General features: G+C 36.8%; 1 protein-coding gene across 5 annotated transcripts in view; it reads left to right on the top strand.

Annotated features, from left to right (window-relative positions):
- Positions 1–18,562, top strand: part of LIPC (lipase C, hepatic type) — an 80,437-nt gene that overhangs the window by 53,783 nt on the left and 8,092 nt on the right. For 2 of the 5 annotated variants that reach the window (XM_075765021.1, XM_010305432.2), the window contains 5 exons: positions 9,454–9,641; positions 11,256–11,435; positions 13,853–13,970; positions 15,967–16,200; positions 17,599–17,841. In XM_075765021.1, coding sequence (XP_075621136.1) covers positions 9,454–9,641; positions 11,256–11,435; positions 13,853–13,970; positions 15,967–16,200; positions 17,599–17,841 — 963 coding nt within the window. The remainder of the gene's footprint in view (positions 1–9,453; positions 9,642–11,255; positions 11,436–13,852; positions 13,971–15,966; positions 16,201–17,598; positions 17,842–18,562) is intronic. The other 3 variants (XM_075765020.1, XM_075765019.1, XM_075765018.1) reach the window with 2 other exon arrangements.

The following is an 18,562-nucleotide window of genomic DNA, read 5'->3' as shown; positions in this document are numbered from 1 at the left end:
AGAGTCAACTTACCAGTTCTTGCTTTATCTTAACTGAGGTTTACAAGTGAGCAGACAGCACTTAAAATCTTCTGGCTCAGAAGGAAGGAGAAAAGGAGGACAACAGATTTCAGAAGAGCTAGACGAAAGGGTTAAAGACTAGGTTAGCAAGAAGCACAGAAATGCAAAGAAAACAAATAGCCCAGTCCTATAAGGTGCTGAGTACATGCAACACCCATTAAAGTGAAAGGTAGTTGACAAACATAAATAAATGTCCTGAAATCATGTCCAAAGGAACAGTCTCTGTCTTTCTGTGATGGACAGACACAGGAAAGGGTCCATCATTTTAGTCACTGCTGGGTCAAACTTTTTACCTGTCATCTAGATATCCTTTTTAAAATTAAAAAAAACTTCAGTAAACAACAAACAAAACAACAAAAAGCCCACGTTTTCTTGCTGTTTGTGCTTGCCCTTCTACGTACATCTGAATTTTTATATTTCTCTTTTCATACACTAATGCATATAAAATGACTAAAGGAAGGTGACCAACAAATTATGTCTATGGACCAATGACATCCTCCAGCTTTATTCAGATTAGCCTCACTGACATGAGCTGGGGAAGATTCCAGCAGACCCAGAGAATTCTTCCGGTCCTAGCATCTCCTATGCCTGCCTTCCTCCTCTGTCTCTGTGAAGCCAGCATGTCCCTTTCCTCCAGAGATCCAAACCATTATGATGCTAAGAAGCATAAGCTAGCAAAGCTATTCAAAGCACAGCTCCCACCATTCTTTTTTTCTTTTTTTTTTTTAATTGTATGCTCAAGATACCACAGTGTTATAAGATATCTTTTCTCCTCCCTGTGTTTCAGCACTAGGTTGAAGGGTGTCAATTATTAGGCTTTGAGTGGCACACGCATTCGCTTGTGCCTCCAGCACAATGTTTACATTAACAAAACACACTTTTCAAGTAGGCAATGCCTCTTAAACAGTAAAATACTTTATACAGCTACAGACAGTAGGTCATAGCAAAAAGCAAGTTATAGACGTTCAGGAAAGGGCAAGAAGGAGCTACTTAAATGAGAGATCCTGACTCATAGGAAGATTACATTACGCCAAATAGTTACAGATTCCTTTCCTACATATGCTGCATAGACATCCTTTTGCAGCTCAAATCAGCAGTCATCATTGCTTATACTGTGAGAAAGATTCAGAAAGAAACTAGCTTAATAACTCTGTAGGTATAAGCATTTTCAAGGTTATCCAAACTGCTGCAGCTGTTCTGTTTGCACGTCCTTCACCTGCATTAAGAACCATGCTCTGGGCCTGTAAAAAGTGTTCAGCAATGCATGGATGCACAGTGAAGATTTAGAAACATTCATGGACATTTTATGTATATGGTCTCTGCATATCAAACACTTGAATCTTCTAATACAAATGCCCAAAGTAATATTTCATTCATATTAAATGCTGTAATAACAAGGAGAATGTCATATACTTTATCAAGTACATATAAGAATTGGAATATTTATACATAGCATTTAACAATTGCATATAGATTTTTATAAATATATATATACACACATATATTTCTGTATATGCACTTTACACAACACTACATAGGATAATTATACAAATTACATAGCTATAATGGATAATTGCGAACCAAATAATACTCTAACATATCATTAGGTACTACTTTATTGCCCTCTAATACACATGTACCACTACTGGTTTCCAGATTTTTGGACTCAGAACTGCTTTGAAACCTACAATTTTTTAAGTCACCACAAAACAAAACAAGTATTTCTTTCTCTCCCCACCCCAAATTTGGAATTTTACACCCAAACCCCAAATACTGCCAGAGGCCCAGAAACAGAATTCTCACTGTCACTGCGGCAGCAGGTTAAAATTCCAGTACTGTGTGCCCTTGCAGTGCTGCTGAGAGGCAGGTTTGTCTCACCTGAAACTGAGATTTAAGGCTTTGAATGGGGCACAAATCAGCTGCTTAGCCATCTAACTTACCGGACCTTAGCATCACGACTTTTAAAATACTTTTTTGATCATTTTATACATCTTGTCTCTATGATTGGAACCACAGCGTGCAAAGGTGTCTGGCCTTATGGGTAAAAGGGATAAAATGCCTAATAATAGTTTTATACACTGTTAATCTTTTAAATTACTTTTTTGCATTGTACAATGCATATAGTATTAGGTATTCCACAGAATAATATCTTGCATAATAGTTTTCACCGGACACCTGGAAAGGCCTGCAGAGCTCAGCAACAGCTTTGCCAGTTTTAATAATGGCTCACCCCAAATTTATGCTAACAAATCTTCCATTGCATGACCACTTTTACTAAAAGAGAGATTTGTACTAGACTACTAGACAAAAGTACTCAAGAAATTTTTGCGAACTATGGCTCAAGCAATAGCAATTGTTATAATCTGGACTCAGTTTACCTGTGCAAGGAAAAATCTTAACAAAAATTGTATGACAGCAATAATAAAACCTCTAAGACTGGTTCAGTATGCAGAATCTACTTTAAAATAAATCCACAGTAAATTTTCCTTCCTCTTTAAGAGTCTAATTTTTAAATAAATTTAATTCAGTGTTTAATAAGAAGTAACATTTCTAGACAATTGCATGGAGAGAACTTTTGTAAATAGCATGCACTGCAGAGGTTTTAGAAGAAATAACTACAGGCATCCACTGCAAAAGATGAGTTTGGAGAAATTCAGGATACACTTAAAATGATCGAAGCCTTTTGATTCCCTATGAGTAAAACCGAACTCGCTTAGATGAATACACCTAGTGATTATCAAAGCAAATAGTTCCTATGTGCTGCAAAAACAGGATTTCCCCTCAGCTATTTTGGCTTACCTAAGGTTTTCAGACAAAACCACGAAAAATAAAACAACTCTATAAAAAAAAAGTTAAAAAAATAATCAAAGGACACAATGGAAAAAACCAGGACCATATCAGAGAGGCAAGAGAGAAGAATACAAGAAGAAATGGACGAAAGAGTGATTAAAGCAAAATATAGCTCCTAAGAACATATCCTAAAAAATTTCCCAATATTTCCTCTAAAATACAGATTTCTTGGAAGTACAAAAAATTTAAGGGATCAGATGACAAGTCACCACTCTTAGACTTAGATCTTCGGATACTTAGTCCTATTCCTCGAATTGAACAAAGGCCACTTTGTTAGAGTTTGGCATTTAATTATACTCAAGCTAGGCAGATTCCCCCATTTAACCAATGGGCTGCCTGGTGCTGGAAAGCTGTCTCATCTCTTTGTAACTGTTTCTACAGTTCTAAGGCTAAAAGTCATCCAAATTCCCTTCCCTTCACCACCCCCCCCCCCCCCTTCCACTGCAACACTCAATCATCTTCCATGCACCACTGACCTCTTGATTTCCCACTGCGTTTCTGCAAACTCTGAGACGGGCATTTGTCTTTTTCTGAGTATCAGAATGGTGCCAAGCATAAATATTCACAAGGCGAGTTTGTGAGAATAGCTAGTACTAAAAATTTGTAAGTAAACCTACAATTCATTAACTTTCCTGTGCAGACAAGGCTGGCTGCACATATGAATACTGTGCCTGCACCTGCACCCACCACCTACCAGCTACTGCTCTGCCTTTCCAGGGAATACAGCTATTATGCAGCAGTCTGGCCTGGAGGCTTGTCCCACAGCCCAGCGAGTGGGTTTCACTCAGTAATGCCTTCCTGGGCTAATATTCTAAACATTCTAATGTTTCTGTCTTCTCATTCTTGTAAGTTCCCTGTTTGTTTTTTTTTTTTATTCTGAGCTTCAAACACATGTTCTTGCTGCATAGATCTCATTTCTCCTCATCCTATGGTATGCTGTGATCCAGAAGTTATGCTGAATTTCTGACAAATATGGCACCAGACAAGTGATTTTGTTGCAGGATCACACCGCAAAAAAAAAGCAAGGCCAGAGGAAGAAAATGAACTCCCATTTCCAGAAAAGCTATCCTAAAATACAATTCCAAAAATGTCTTATCTTTTATAAGATTGTCTTTTTTTGTTTTTTAATCAAAATTTACACCTGTCATGATAGTGTCAGTATATATGAAATGGTTCCAAGGGATATGCACATAAGTAATAGAGGTTTTCTCCTGGTCTCTTAGAAATAAAATTGAAGAAAACAATGCTCTGAATCACAATGTTATAAGCAAGTACATGTACCGTTTTGAATCTTTTGATCTATATTTCTTGTTTAGCTCTTGTCCACCTCTTCCAGGGTAAGAATTGACTTGACATTTTACTAGAGCTGAACAGGAAAATATTGTTATATCCCAAGAACATTTTCCAGCCCAAACTAGATAGAAAGCCAAAACTTCCAACAGCAACAAAACTACAAATCAAAGCTCCAAACGTTTCAACATAAATTAGCCTAAATATGCTGTTGATAAATTCTGATTTTGACATTATTTTTTAATGACTAAAAATTAACAAATATTTCCAGACAATTAATACTTTTGAACAACAGCAAATATTAATATAACTTTGACGTAAAGGAGGAGTGAAAAAAGTTTTCAACTGTAATATTTTCCACACCCTATTATGTTTCAGAGGTTGTCTCTGTTTCAATAAACAGCCAAAAATTTAAGTCAAAAGTACTGCCAGGTAGCTCTACATCAAACGTAAGAGTGGCTGTAGTGGATGAAACCCAAGGTCCATCTAATTCAACCACCTGTGGTAGTCACCAAAAGCAGATACATACTCAGCAGGGGAAGGTTACATATACATATAGCACTTCCCCCACGTACTCTCCCAGTTATCAACCATTTTCAGTTCACCGATCTCCTGTGTAAGTGGTGGCGTCTATGTGTTTAGTAATCCTCACTGGATTTGTCTTACACAGACACTTCCAGTTTCCAACTAACCTTATATAAATGCTTAATACCCACATCACACCCAGTAAGGAATTCCACAGATTAACTACACATCTCGAGGAGAACCATTTCATCATCTTTTGCTATATTTTGTTATCAAAATAATCCTTACAGATTGTACTGGGAGAGACACAAAAGTGATTGTCTCTCTATTTTCTCCATGCCGCTCATGATTTTATAGACCTCTATACCATCACTCTTAGTTGTCTTGTCTCCTGGCTGAAGAGTCCTAATCTACTTAGCTTCACATTTGTCATTATTCATTCGCCCCTTCCTCTATCTGATAACAACAAATGAACAAATATATTTCATCCAGGCAGGCTGTGACTATTTCTTCTTTTTGCTTTTAATATCAAGTAAAAGGAAGTTTAAGCTCCAAATGAGGCGTCTAATGACTTGGCAGAAACCCTGGCCAGAAAAATTTAGTCACACATATATTTGAAAGGGAGCATTTTCATGAAGGGCAAAAGTATTTTCTCTAACATATACTTGCTTTTAAAATCTTACTTGAAATTCTGAAAGTTTTAGTTAGGTAGCAGATGGAGGAGAGATTATTATTTGTTAACATTAATTTACAGTAACAATTTGAGATCTAGATTATGTGCTAGTCCAAAGCAATCCTGGAAAGACATACTGTAATGATTTTCCAGTATTTTTGTTCATTAAATTCAGATTAGGTCAGATTAAACCACTGGGGTACTAATTTCAATTTAGCAGGTATGCATTGCACAAGTAGCACTTAAACGTTCATATTTAGAAGCATGTTACTTTAGATGAGGAAACTAGGAGGACAGCATGTTTGTTACCTTGTACATAATGCAAGCAATAATGCAACAGTTGTGTGGTTGGTGCCTCCTTTTGCACCCTTTTCAAGAGAGGAAAGAGAGATTTGGATGTATTTACTGTTCTGCACAGGGCATCAGCCCAGAACCCAACAGCCGAGTTCTAAACAAAGAGGCACTGCTGGTTTCTTTGTGCACTGGTTTCCCTGTTCTTTGCTACAACAGTCTCACAAGCTTATTGATTATTGTACATAAATGCACTTTTTTAATGGAGAACTAACTAATATTTTAAAATTACATCACAATGAAGAATAGAAAAGAGGGGAAAAGTTATTTAACTTAATCAGACAATAAAAGAGATACCAAGCTTTTGAGAATCAGCATTCTTCCATGAAGTTTTCACCTGATATAAAAAGACAAAAGGAACAGTTAACAGTTTGGAGGGTGGGTGTTATTTCTTTGCCTTCTGTTCTAACCATCATCTCAATACTTGATTCTAAGTAGATATGAAAAATTAAGTTTTGAAGTTTCACATAGTAAAGAAGGGTTTTACAGGGAAGAGAAAGATTAAAAGAGTAAGGCACAAGAATCAAAAAGAGGTGCTGCTTTGGAGAATTTTGACAGAAAAATCATGACAGAAACACAAATTTAGCAAGAAGAGGAATAAAAATACATACTCCAACACATGTAATAAATACCTTCAGTTAGGGTTGAATTTGTAAACTGACCTATGAAACTTTGCAGTTCCCTTTGATTATGTCACTGAGTCACTAGTATGACATTTTTAGCAAGAGTCTGTTGTAGAAGCCAAGCTCTTGAGACTATTTCCTCCTCCAAGTCATTACATGGATTAATGGATTGAAGCAGTTCTTTGTCTAATAACACAACAGATTCTATTGGAACTTTAAACTTCTGACAGCCATGAAGAAGTTCAAACTGTATTTTTAATTCCCTCTATCAGACTTACTGACAAGCCAAAGGCTCACCCATTAAAGCACCACAAGCACTTTCACAATCAATGTATAAAGAAAACAGCTATTTATTAGAGTTGTTTTCTGTAGTATGTACAAAGAATATGGAAAGTGACAAAGCGCCTTTGCATTGTACAAACACAGAGTGAAAAGAAAATGAAAACAAGCATAAAACAAAGAAAGGATGTGCACAATGGAACAGGCACAAGTTTTTTGGTTTTTTTCTTTTTGTGCTAAAAATAGAACACAATGCTTATCTTTGTGTAGAGACTGCTCACCAAAGCCTGAATAAACCAGAGGTTAATATCAACATTATTAAAATTCTAATTTTCAATTCTTTATCTAGATTCACTTTCTCCCAATATTACTTTCTTCAGAAACTGAGTCCTCTCCCAGCACAAAAAAGTCCAACAGAAATGCTCTTAAGCAGACACTGTAACAGAGAAATGATGAGACTTAGTCCTAGCTAGCTATCACAGTTAAAAGTGCCATTAAAGAAAAATGTGAGACACTGAAGCTAAGAATTTTGACAACCAAACTAACCTTGAAGCTTTTTAAATTCCAGCTCTTTTAAAAGGCTGAACTACTTTCTACAATAATGTTTCCAAGCTATGAAACATAACATTGCCTGGAGTTACTTGGAATGTACAATAATCAGCCACAAACAGAAAACAGTGCACACCCCATGCAGTTCAGTTTGGAAGTTTTCTTGCCAGAATTGCCATTCACTTAACCAAATTAAATATGCTGTTTGTATCATGTCTTATCATTATACTAAAATAAAACCTTGAATAAAGTTTGTACAAGACTGACACGTGACACTGATCTAAAACCAGCACGCTTTCACATTAGGGTTCTTTGTACTGTGCATTATAAGATGGTACTACAGCAAATATGTAAGTATGGGAGTTTCCCATCACTAAATACACTTGCAGGATAAAGGCTCATCTGTAAATGTATCAGAAATACCTTGGAAATTATTAAAATATTATCAAGACAACAATGCCCTAGAACCTCAGATACATTTGCAGATACAATACAGAAATGAATATGCTATGATTTTAGATGTTTTCAGAAAACATCTACAGATATAAGAGTGGTGATGTACAAAAAAAATTAAATGCATTGACTTAGAAGGTAAAATACAATACAATATTTCTAATATTAAATGTTATGTTAAGGAACTTTTACACAAGAAAAATATAAGAATTAAATTTAACTAATATGAGTTCTGTTCCAACGCAGATCATTTTAACTTCTCAGCGAATAGAATACCTTTTTACCTCCAAGAATATTTCAGAATTTGTTAGGTCTACTTAAAACAAAAACCTCCTCCCTGACCATTTTAGTAGTGCTGCTGAGCTTGTGTTGCAGCTTGAACTGGCATCACCTGAACTTGGTAAGGAGAGCCATACGCACTGTTCTGTACGTGGTTACTAAGTGCCTTAATGCATTGCCACTAACATTCTCTCTTTCCTACCAAAAACATCTTCCTTGATGCATCCTGGAATTATATTTTCCTTTCTCACAGCCAAATCATAGCAGTGACTCATAGTTTTGTTATTGATTACTACAGTCAAGTCTTTTTACTCTTGTGTCACTTCCAATTTATGAGCACCACTTATAGAGAAATTCCTATTAACTGCATGACCTTGCACTTCCTAGTACAAGATTTCTACCTGTTGCTGTATTTTCAAGGTCATCTAGCTCTTAGTGTTTAACATTTTGGTCTTCTCAGTATTAGCAAATGCTTCCCAAATTTTGTCAGTCTTGTCTCTTTCCTGCCTGCTTCTTTAACGAAAGCATGACAACAGGATTAGCCAAAAAACAGTCTCCAAGGAACTCTCCACTCAAACTTTCCCTTTCAACACAAGAACTGCAACCTCTCATTTGTCTAGTTCATCACACCCTAACTTTTCTTCTACTAATCCCCATTTTTTAATATTTTTTCTATTTTTTTCTATTTATTCCTATTTTTGTATTTCTTATTAGAAAGAAATACCAGGCTTGCATGTCACAATGTGCTTTTTGTAAGCTTCTGCTTTATTTTACGTCATTGTTCAGCATTTTCTCTACATTCATGTTTTTCCTTCTAAGCTCATGATGTTGTTAAGACCACATTTCTCCCTGGCCCCACTTTCTTAAATACAGATACCACCCCAGGTACTTAACAGGCATTTCTGAAAATGCTGTCCTATATGTACCAAGCTATTTTATCTAGAAACAGAAGTACCAAAAGTATTACAACTAGAACAAGAATATTTCATCTTGCCTTTTTAGAGGAAAAAGAATCATTTATGATGTGGTCTAATAGTTTTAAGCAGTCAGCTATGTCTCTAAGCAGAGTTATAACCCTGAATAAAATGGTTATTTTAATGTAATGATGCTTGCTCAGCAGTTACTAGCAAATGCACATTAGTAAAATATGCCCTGCAGAGTTAATAGCCTATGAATGTGCTTGCCTGTGCATGCACTAACACTGTAAAGTCACAATACCTGTACTGTGTTTTTAAAATACTTATGCATTCTATAAGGGCCCTTAGAAATAAGATCAATATTTCCTATGTAATTGTTATTGTTCAAATAGATGCACTCAGAGGCACATCTAAAACCATCTCAAACTTTGAAAGAGATCACTTCTTTGAGCCAAAATGTATAGCTTAGGCCCACCTGGAATAGGCAGCAATTATACATATCTAGAGTCTAGTTTACTTTGTCTTATAAACTGTGTTTCACTAGCAACTTCTTCAGGTTTTAGGTTCCATCCTATTATGACTATTGTTACGAATTTCATTTCAGAGACACTGGGATCACAGAGTCAGCAAACTAGAACAAAGAAAGATCAGCAAAACTTAGAAACCAAATTTCGACTCTATACAGATACAACTGAAGGCGTCTGTCAGATTTTTTTAAATCAGTTGGAAACTCTTGAGAAATGCAGTTTCAATGCGTCTCTTCCTCTGGTGATGATAGTCCATGGCTGGTCGGTATGAACTCACATTTTATTTTTAATTCAAAACTACATCTGATTTGATACACTTTTCTTCTCATTATGCCAATGCCAAAAGTAACTTCAGGAGAAAGGTTGTCATTAGAAAGATGGTGGATTTCCCTGGTAGCAATCATGGCTAGAAATAACACAAAGTGGATATTCCCCACTGAGATTCTGAAGGAACAGTCTACAAGCAATTTTTCATGCAGGAGTCCCATGCCAAGGATTAGATTCAGCCCTGGTTTAAAGCCAGCAGAGTTAGAACAAGTAGCTGAATTAATGTGCTATGCCTCTGGAGGACTGAATACCAGTTTCATTTCTCTGATATGTTCACTGCCAGATATTTACAGACTTATTGAAAAGAAGTGCATGCAATCTCCCCACATCCTTCTCACAGCTACACCGTTAAAGAGAACTTCTCTATAAGCCCCTTCAGCTGTAAATGAAGCCTTCAACATCAATGCATTGTCACTGAACTGCTTCCAGTTAAACTAAAAAAAAAAAAAAATCCACCATGATAACCTTTCTCAAAAGCATAGCAGTAAAAGTGACTTTTGATTAGCTTCTCAGTTGAAAAAGAAACAAAAAAAAAGGCAGGATAAGACATAATGTCATTTTAACAGACCCTTGATTCTCACAGAGCCAATGTCATGAGAGAAGGTGGCAAAATAGATCTTTCTTGCACATCTGCAAACATGCAGAGAAATTTGAACACCGCCCTTGATGCATATAACTCTATAACAAGTAACAGCAGAGCTGACTGTGGGTGAAATATTGCCCTAGATTAATTTAGCCAAGACTCCAAATTAAGAATTTATTCAAAATCCATACCCTCCTCAAAGACAAACCATGGACCTGAAGCTGCTGCCATTGACGTTTACCATTCATATTAACTTCATTTGCAGAGGTGTTGGGCTCTTAGAGGAACATGTATCGCAACCCAAAACTGAGACTCCCAAATTCTGTTTAAAACACCAGAAGAGATAAGGATATGCTATCAATTGAGGAAATACGTGCAACTAGAGCAACAATTAAATCTGATAGATTAAATAATAATTCTGGTCCATCAAATCAGAAGCAGTCTTTGATGCTAGTAAGAAAATTGTGATCAGGTCCTTAAAAAAAAAAAAAAAAAAGACACAAAAAACCCCCAAACCAGATCTCAAAATGGAACGGCTGTAGAAGGTAAATGCCCACTGGTCTGCAACCCTCCAGCTTCCCTCCCTCTCCAACCCCTTTAACTTAAGTTCACAGGGACAGCTGCTCTTGAATGAAATCAGAAAGTTTCTGGACATTTCTGTCTTTCTTTTTAATCAGTAATATCAATTATCTCAGGATGAGTGAAAATATTTAGGGACATCATTTCACTGATAGGAGTTCATATTACAAGACAAATTATTATGCAGTTCTTATATTGATTCTTAATTTTTTTTGTCCACCAAAACCCAAAGATTCTCAGCACTGAAGCATGCTGAAGCCCCTAAAATCTACTTATCAGCATTAAGCCCTCCTTGTTTATATTGGGTTTTTGTTTCCTTGAACTTCTCACAAGAATTATTTGTCAGAGACTGCTTTCCCTTAAGAGTGGTGTTTTGTTTTAATAAAACAGGTGGATGGGATGTTAGAAGGTTGGATTTGGAAAATGGCAGCAGCTCTGAAATCTCAGCACAAACAAACTAACGTGGTCATTGCAGACTGGCTTACATTTGCTCACCAGCACTATCCCATTGCTGTACAGAATACACGCTACATAGGACAGGAGATAGCAGACTTCCTGGAATGGTTGGAGGTAAGAGCCCCCACATCAAAACATGTTTCTCTGGAAAAGACCTATTTACCTGTTCTTATGCTTCTACTACCTTTCTGATATACTGTGCTGGTTAATGCTGTTCATTTAAATCACTTATGTTTGTTTAATACACTGCAAATTTTTCTTCCATAAACCTTCATATGACTTCATAAAACTTTCATCATGCAAGAGAAAAAAGCAAGTAGTCTTGTTTATTAAAATATTGTGATATATCTTTAGAGGCGAGATAATTTCATGCTACTTTAGCTTTTCAATTAGCATGTGTGCAGAGTCCCACAATTTGAAAGCAGGCACACTAACATTTGCAAGTGGTTAGTTCAGTAAAATAGGTCTATGCTATCTGTGCATAATTTCTGCTTTTAATGCAGAATTCAAGCATGACATTGTGTCTGATTTTTGTCTCAGTTTTCCAAAGATTATTCTAAAATAATGGCTTAGAGATCCAGAATATAAAGGAAGACCTTTTAAGAGGACAACCATGCCTCACAAAGCAGATGACATGGAGGCAGTACAGAGCTGCACTAATGTAGTGACTACTCATCAAAACTCCCGCTACATAGACAGCAGTTGCTGTGGCTGGATTGCAAAGGCTGCAGACAAGTCTGCAAGGGATCACTGGCCTCCAGCACTACTTAAGAAAAGGCAGAAGGCACACACTAGAATGAGAATCGCTCATACAAACCAAGCATCCTAAACAACTCTTTTTTTCCATCTCTCTCTCGTACTAATTTAAGCTACCTAATGTGAAAAGAAATTATACTTCTGTACCTCTCAAAGAATTTTTGAATACATTAATAATTTAAATACAGTGAGGCCTAAGGTGGAAGGGAAATACATTGCAAAGCTGCAAGATTTGTAGCAAATACCATAGAAGAGCTAAGCTGCCTTCAACAGGAATGGCAGAGCTAGAAGTTGTCAGATACCATGCCCAGTTAGGTACAACAGACACAAAAGAGAAGGCAGAAGAGCCAGAGTCACTATTTTCTGTTGTGACATTACAAGAAACCTTGGCTCTTGGTCAAACGTAGTTTGAGTTGCTGGAGCCTAAAGTTGTATTTTGAAGCTGTTTAATTATTGAATGAATCAAACTGTGGACTTTGCTCGGTTCTCAGGAGGACACACCACATTGTCAACAATAAAGAGAGTCTATGGTTTCTCCAGTGTCAGCAAACAAATTGAGGCTTGAATAAATGACTCCTTGCTTCAGCACTGTAGGTAGCTCCTCTTGTACCATGGTATGTTCCAGAAATTAAATATACCATACATTTTCACATCATCCAATTGAGAGTGTTCAAGCAGTAAGCCCTCCTTCTGTTAAGCAGCATCCCTCCTGAGTTTAACAGTTAAAAAACCCTTCATTCCAACTCCCATAACTATCTTTCTGCTATGCCTCTGCTTGTAGGCAGGCGAGTATTTGAAACATCCTCAAAGAATTTAACAAAAAATGCAGTGCTGTGCAACATTTTAATAAAGAATAAAAATAAAGTAAAGCTTAGCACTCTTAGTCCAAGAGTTAATGAGGTATGATCAGTAACAATTTCAATAGCATCCATCTCAACAACACCTGCCAAGAAAACTGGTCAGATCTTGTGATTTCTGAGAGCCATCTCTCTCAAAACAAGGTTGCCAAATTCCACCTCATCTTCACAAAAGACTGGTATCAAGGCTGCAAAGCCAGTCCACTGGAACATCCAATATCCAGAATGAAATTAAAATAGAGTTTTGCCTTTCCTGCACAAAAAACATGCCACATTTTTCTTTACAAGTCTGAAAAACTTTGAGCCTTGCAGCTCAGGTGAAATGCTTAAGATCTAGACAGTACTGATTAGGTAGAAAAAAGGGCCTGAGGCCAATTCTGTTAGTTTCAGATCAGATAGCCAGTTTTGCAGAAATCAGTCCAAGAAATGTCATTGCTGTATCACTTAGCATGTCTGATCAATATTTTGATACTTTGCCTTCTAATTTTGCTTGTGCTAGTATCTCATGAAAAAAAACCAAAACACGGCACTTTCTATAAAGGGTTGTTTTACACTGAAGTTAAAGGACAGATATCCATTTTATAGTCATAGGAAAGTCAAATGCTGCAGACAAAAGGCAATGCACACTTGCAACAAACAGCAACAAAATCCTATCTGTGTCAATGGTCCTCCTGAGCATAGTGCATAAGGAGCAGTGCCCATACGTGTGGCATTTTCTTGCTGCAAGCAAAGGAGGCAAGGTTTAACATTTAGTCAGCAAAACAATTTAATGCATAATCCATGCACCTCATTTGACCTCCATCTTCAACATACAAACTTATTGTGTTGTAATTCATGGCATTCCTAGCTTGTAGTAAGTATTGCACTGTTTATTTTTCACATTTTCTGTATCTAAATCAAGCTGCCACTATCTTCCAGGAATCCATTCAATTTTCCAGAAGCAATGCTCATCTAATTGGGTACAGCCTAGGAGCTCATGTTTCAGGATTTGCTGGAAGTTTTATCAGTGGTACGAACAAGATTGGAAGAATTACAGGTAAGACTTACAACTTTAAGAAATGTAACAGTCAACTGATTTAAGTTACATATTGATACGACATTGATATGTCAAATATCTATTTAGCTGTTGAATAACAGTATTTGCCACATTTTCATCCCATTGGCTTAGAAATTAGATTTAGAAAATTTAATGAAACATTTTTCAAAATGAAGTATCATAGTATTTCTAGCTTTGATCTTTCCTACCTCAGTCCCAATTATGACACACAGAATATATGAGCATGGGGACTACAAATCATAAACCAAAGATTCAAGTTGCATGTTGATTGAACTTATTTTGTATCCATTCCCAGTAACACCTTAAAGCAAATGTTTACCACTAACCTCAGATCTTTGGTCACTATCTAGATCCAAAGCCATTCAAATACACTGTTGACTGTTAGCAACTCATTTTAAAAAGAAAATTGCATTAATGACATTGATTAACTGTGCTTGAGCTTTCAATTATACTACATTGCTTACAGAGCGAATTAAAGTCAGTTCTCCTATGGCAAAAATGATGGTCGTGGATAACATTTCACAAGAAGCATATCAATAGCGTATACCTAATAGATGTTTAAGGTAAACAAAGTTAACCATAACACTTGATTGTTTTGACTAGTAGCATTTTGAACCTTCTCTAATGTTTTATAACTGTACTAATTATAAATGTAATGCAAATACATTTATAAGGCTACTGATACACCATATACAGTACCACATCTAATGCACAGTGACAGCTTAAAACAAAACAGAAGTGCACTTTACACAAGGCCCACAACAGCTATGTTTGAGAAAACATTTTACTTTAATCTGATTTGGGAGTGAGGCAAATATACATGACTGTAGTTTGAAGTCCCAATTCTGATCTTGGACTCATTGCCACATAGCATAGTCCCTTATACTATCAGCTATTGTGACAGTGCCTGCATGCCAAGAAGCTGATTTTACAGTGTGCCATGATGTTACACCTGTGTATACACTGAAAGACTTCAGTTCATCAGCGCTGCTTGTTCAAACCACATTAGTACATCAAACCTTGATAATGGATAAGTAAACCACATTAAATCACATTATTTATTGTAACAGCTATATGATTCTTCAGCAAAAATTATTCAGACTTGTAACACTACGTTCCAAAAATTCATAGTGATAAAAGGTATAAAAAATAAAAGGAAATGTATGCCTTCAAGGTGACATCCCTACTTGTAGCTTGCATTATTAGTCTTGTCCAGTTACATCTATGCAACTATGGTAGTCCAAAGTACCAACTGAAGAATCCCAAATTTAAAAGGTGCCTTCAGTTTTGAGGACAAGCTTCAAACTACGCAGGCAGTACTTTTCCATAAACCAGTTTCCAACCAAAAGGAGCACCATACAAAAATATCTAGCAAACTAAAAAAAAAAAAACACCAACAAAAAAAACCCAAACAAAAACCAACAAGACTCCTCAAGTGGAATATTATTTTTCTGAATACCATATTAATTTGCCTTCAAGACTTTTAAAGTTGAAAAATCACATATATAAACAACATCTAGCAGACACACAGCTCTTTTAAGCTACAAGAGAATCTTTATAAAGTTTCAGGTCCAAAATATGGGCTAAAAGTGAACCTTGTTGTGGGACAGGTGTCTTCAAAAGGGCCTCTGAAATGCATGACCTCTAGAGTATGAAAGAACAAAATTAAGTAAACATGCCTCAAGTAACAAAGCAGTAGCAAGCATAGTTTGTCTATAACAAACACATCTATCTCTGGGCCCGTGTCCTTGTGCATGGAGCAGTTACTGTTTATTACAGTGCCTGTGTTTACCTTTTGGTGTAACCACCTACCCTCTGCAGGGCAAGTGTTCCTAGCATTGTTTCTGTCAGTGAAAGACCTTGTAAAGTACCACCGTTGTCTGTTTTTAAATATTTATCACAGACTTTTCTCATAACATTAGAAGAACAGCCCATCTGCACTGTATCACAACTGGATGATTTGCATTTATTGCAGGCCTTGACCCTGCCGGTCCCTTGTTTGAAGGAATGTCACCAACAGACCGTTTATCTCCAGATGATGCAAACTTCGTAGACGCAATTCATACATTCACTAAACAGCACATGGGTCTTAGTGTTGGCATCAAGCAGCCCGTGGCTCATTTTGACTTTTATCCCAATGGAGGTACCTTTCAGCCTGGCTGTCACATCATGCATGTGTATAACCACATTGCACAATACGGAATCACTGGTAAGAACCAATGGCATGGAATGGAAAGCAGCATTGCAGCTGCACAGACACTGTCTCTGGGAAACTTTACATATCTCTATGGTCCCAAACAGTATTTAATGGGAGTATTATCTCCCATTATTTGGGAGATTATTAAATTGGTTTTCTGATTTTTACATGCATTGAGGTCAAACTGTTCTGACTCCAGTAAGGAATTTGGCTGCCTAGCACTTCCGAAAATGAGGCTATGAGCATCCTGCTGTCAAGCACTTCTTTATAATTTCAAAGGTATTTGTTTTAGCGGTACAGAAAATGAGAAAACTTATTCTAAGTAAGCCAGATTCATCTAGTGTGCAATTAATTCTTTCAAATCAAATCAAACACAGGGCTGTACTACGCACCTTAGTTCATCTTTTCGCAACTCCTCGTCCTTCAGCTGCGCAAATGATGCTCTCTCTAGGACCTGACTGCCAGTGTTCCAGGCTAGGTTTTATATACAGAAGCTTATTTCCAATGTTCCTAAACATAAACATACAGAGAAACTGATGCAACATACTGACAAAAGGTAAGGTACTGATGCACAGTGACAACTAGAACTGTTCACTGCAAAACCCCGAAAGAGTACTGTTTACCCAGCATATTGCATTGCAAAAAATATTTCTCAACTATCATCACACTGTCTAAAAGTAGGCCTTGCTTGTTAGCAGATAATTCATGACAAACGTCAAACCAAGCTTCAGCTAGAAAGCCTATCATTGAAGACATAAAAACAGTCCATTGTGATATATCCTGATTATACAGAGGAAAATAACTTTTGTAATTTGATGACACTAAAGGAAGAAAAAGATACTTACTTCTTGTAAATGAAGATCTAACTATTTAATAATTTTTTAAATGTACATTTAAAATACATTTTTTCCTCCTTTTTCCCCAGTAGTAGCTGCAAGAATTCAGTTCAACAAGAGTTTGTCACTCTGATAGGGACAAAATATGACATTCCTGCATAAGCATCCAAAAGACAACAGTGTTCAACCATTCAGAATGAGGCTGCTGTCTTTAATGTGGCATGATCTGAAAGACTGCATATAGCTTCATATTGTATTTCATATTGACCAAAACAGCCAGGACAATGAAATCAAGGTTCATATCTACAGTCTTAAACAGTCAGGCTAAACAATTTTAAGCAGCAAATTATTCAATTTTATTAGCATGTGGGTTCAGCCACACTATTTTTGGATGATCCTAAAAGTAAAGTTTCTACAATGTATGATTTCTGAGGCAAAATCATGATGTTTTACTATTAAAAGGGAGCGGGAGGGAAACAATAACACGTATTTATAGTTGGTTACTGTACTCTGCAGTTGAAATGGTAAAGAGTAACAAGAGCATGCAAAATTTTGTGGTTTGCATTTTTTCCAGGTATCACTCAAACTGTGAAATGTGCCCATGAGAGGTCAGTTCATTTGTTCATCGACTCTCTGCTTCACAAGGATAAGCAAAGCACAGCATACTGGTGCAACGACATCAACACTTTCAACAAAGGAATGTGTCTCAGCTGTAGAAAGAACCGGTGCAACACACTGGGCTACAACATTCGGGAGGAAAGGCTCCCAAAAAGTAGACAACTCTTTTTGAAAACAAGAGCACATATGCCTTTCAAAGGTTTGTGGGAATGCTTGTTACAGTCTCCAGATTGCTCACAAAGTGTGAGAGCAAGCCTAAGCGTTGTGATCCTGTTTTACTCATTTATTAAAGCGTATAAAATCTATGGGAGTAATCAATTTGCTGAGACAACTAAGAATCCTGGTAGTCCGTCTTGATGCCCTTTCATCAAGATCCTGACTTAATACTTCTGTGGGGAAAAAGCATGTTGCATGCTTGCCACATGTTAACAGTGGATCTGAGGCCTCAGAGATGCTTAGGGTCCTGATCTACAGGGTTTTTCTACAACTGGCCTGGTACCAGTTTGTTATAACATATGCAGGCATACAGCCAAGCCAAAAAAGCAGCATAATTGCTCTGGGAGGCCTGTAAAACCTCCTGTTCCAAGTTTGCCCAAATTTTATCTGCAATTAGTCTACAAAATGACATATAAATTATTACTTTTCAAACAATGACTAGACAACAGAATAGCATGGACTTTTACAGGGCAGGACTGTAGCACTAAAAGTGACTGGTACTCTAGCTTTATCTCCATTAAATTACTTTATCAAGAGCACAAAGTAACAATTTTCTAAGCTCAGACAATCAATGTGGTTTCTTGCACTTATTACCAGACAGAGGGGAAGCAGTCTGACAGGGAAATGGGGCCTATCTGCCAGTCTCCATTACAAAATGGCCTGGGCCTGGCTTTAGGCTTCTCATGACTCAGCTGTCAGAGAGC

The sequence above is a fragment of the Balearica regulorum genome, chromosome 12, assembly GCF_011004875.1.
Source record: "Balearica regulorum gibbericeps isolate bBalReg1 chromosome 12, bBalReg1.pri, whole genome shotgun sequence".
Taxonomy (NCBI): domain Eukaryota; kingdom Metazoa; phylum Chordata; class Aves; order Gruiformes; family Gruidae; genus Balearica; species Balearica regulorum.
The sequence above is the reverse complement of the archived record's forward strand: the minus strand, read 5'-3'. Positions and strand labels throughout refer to the sequence as shown.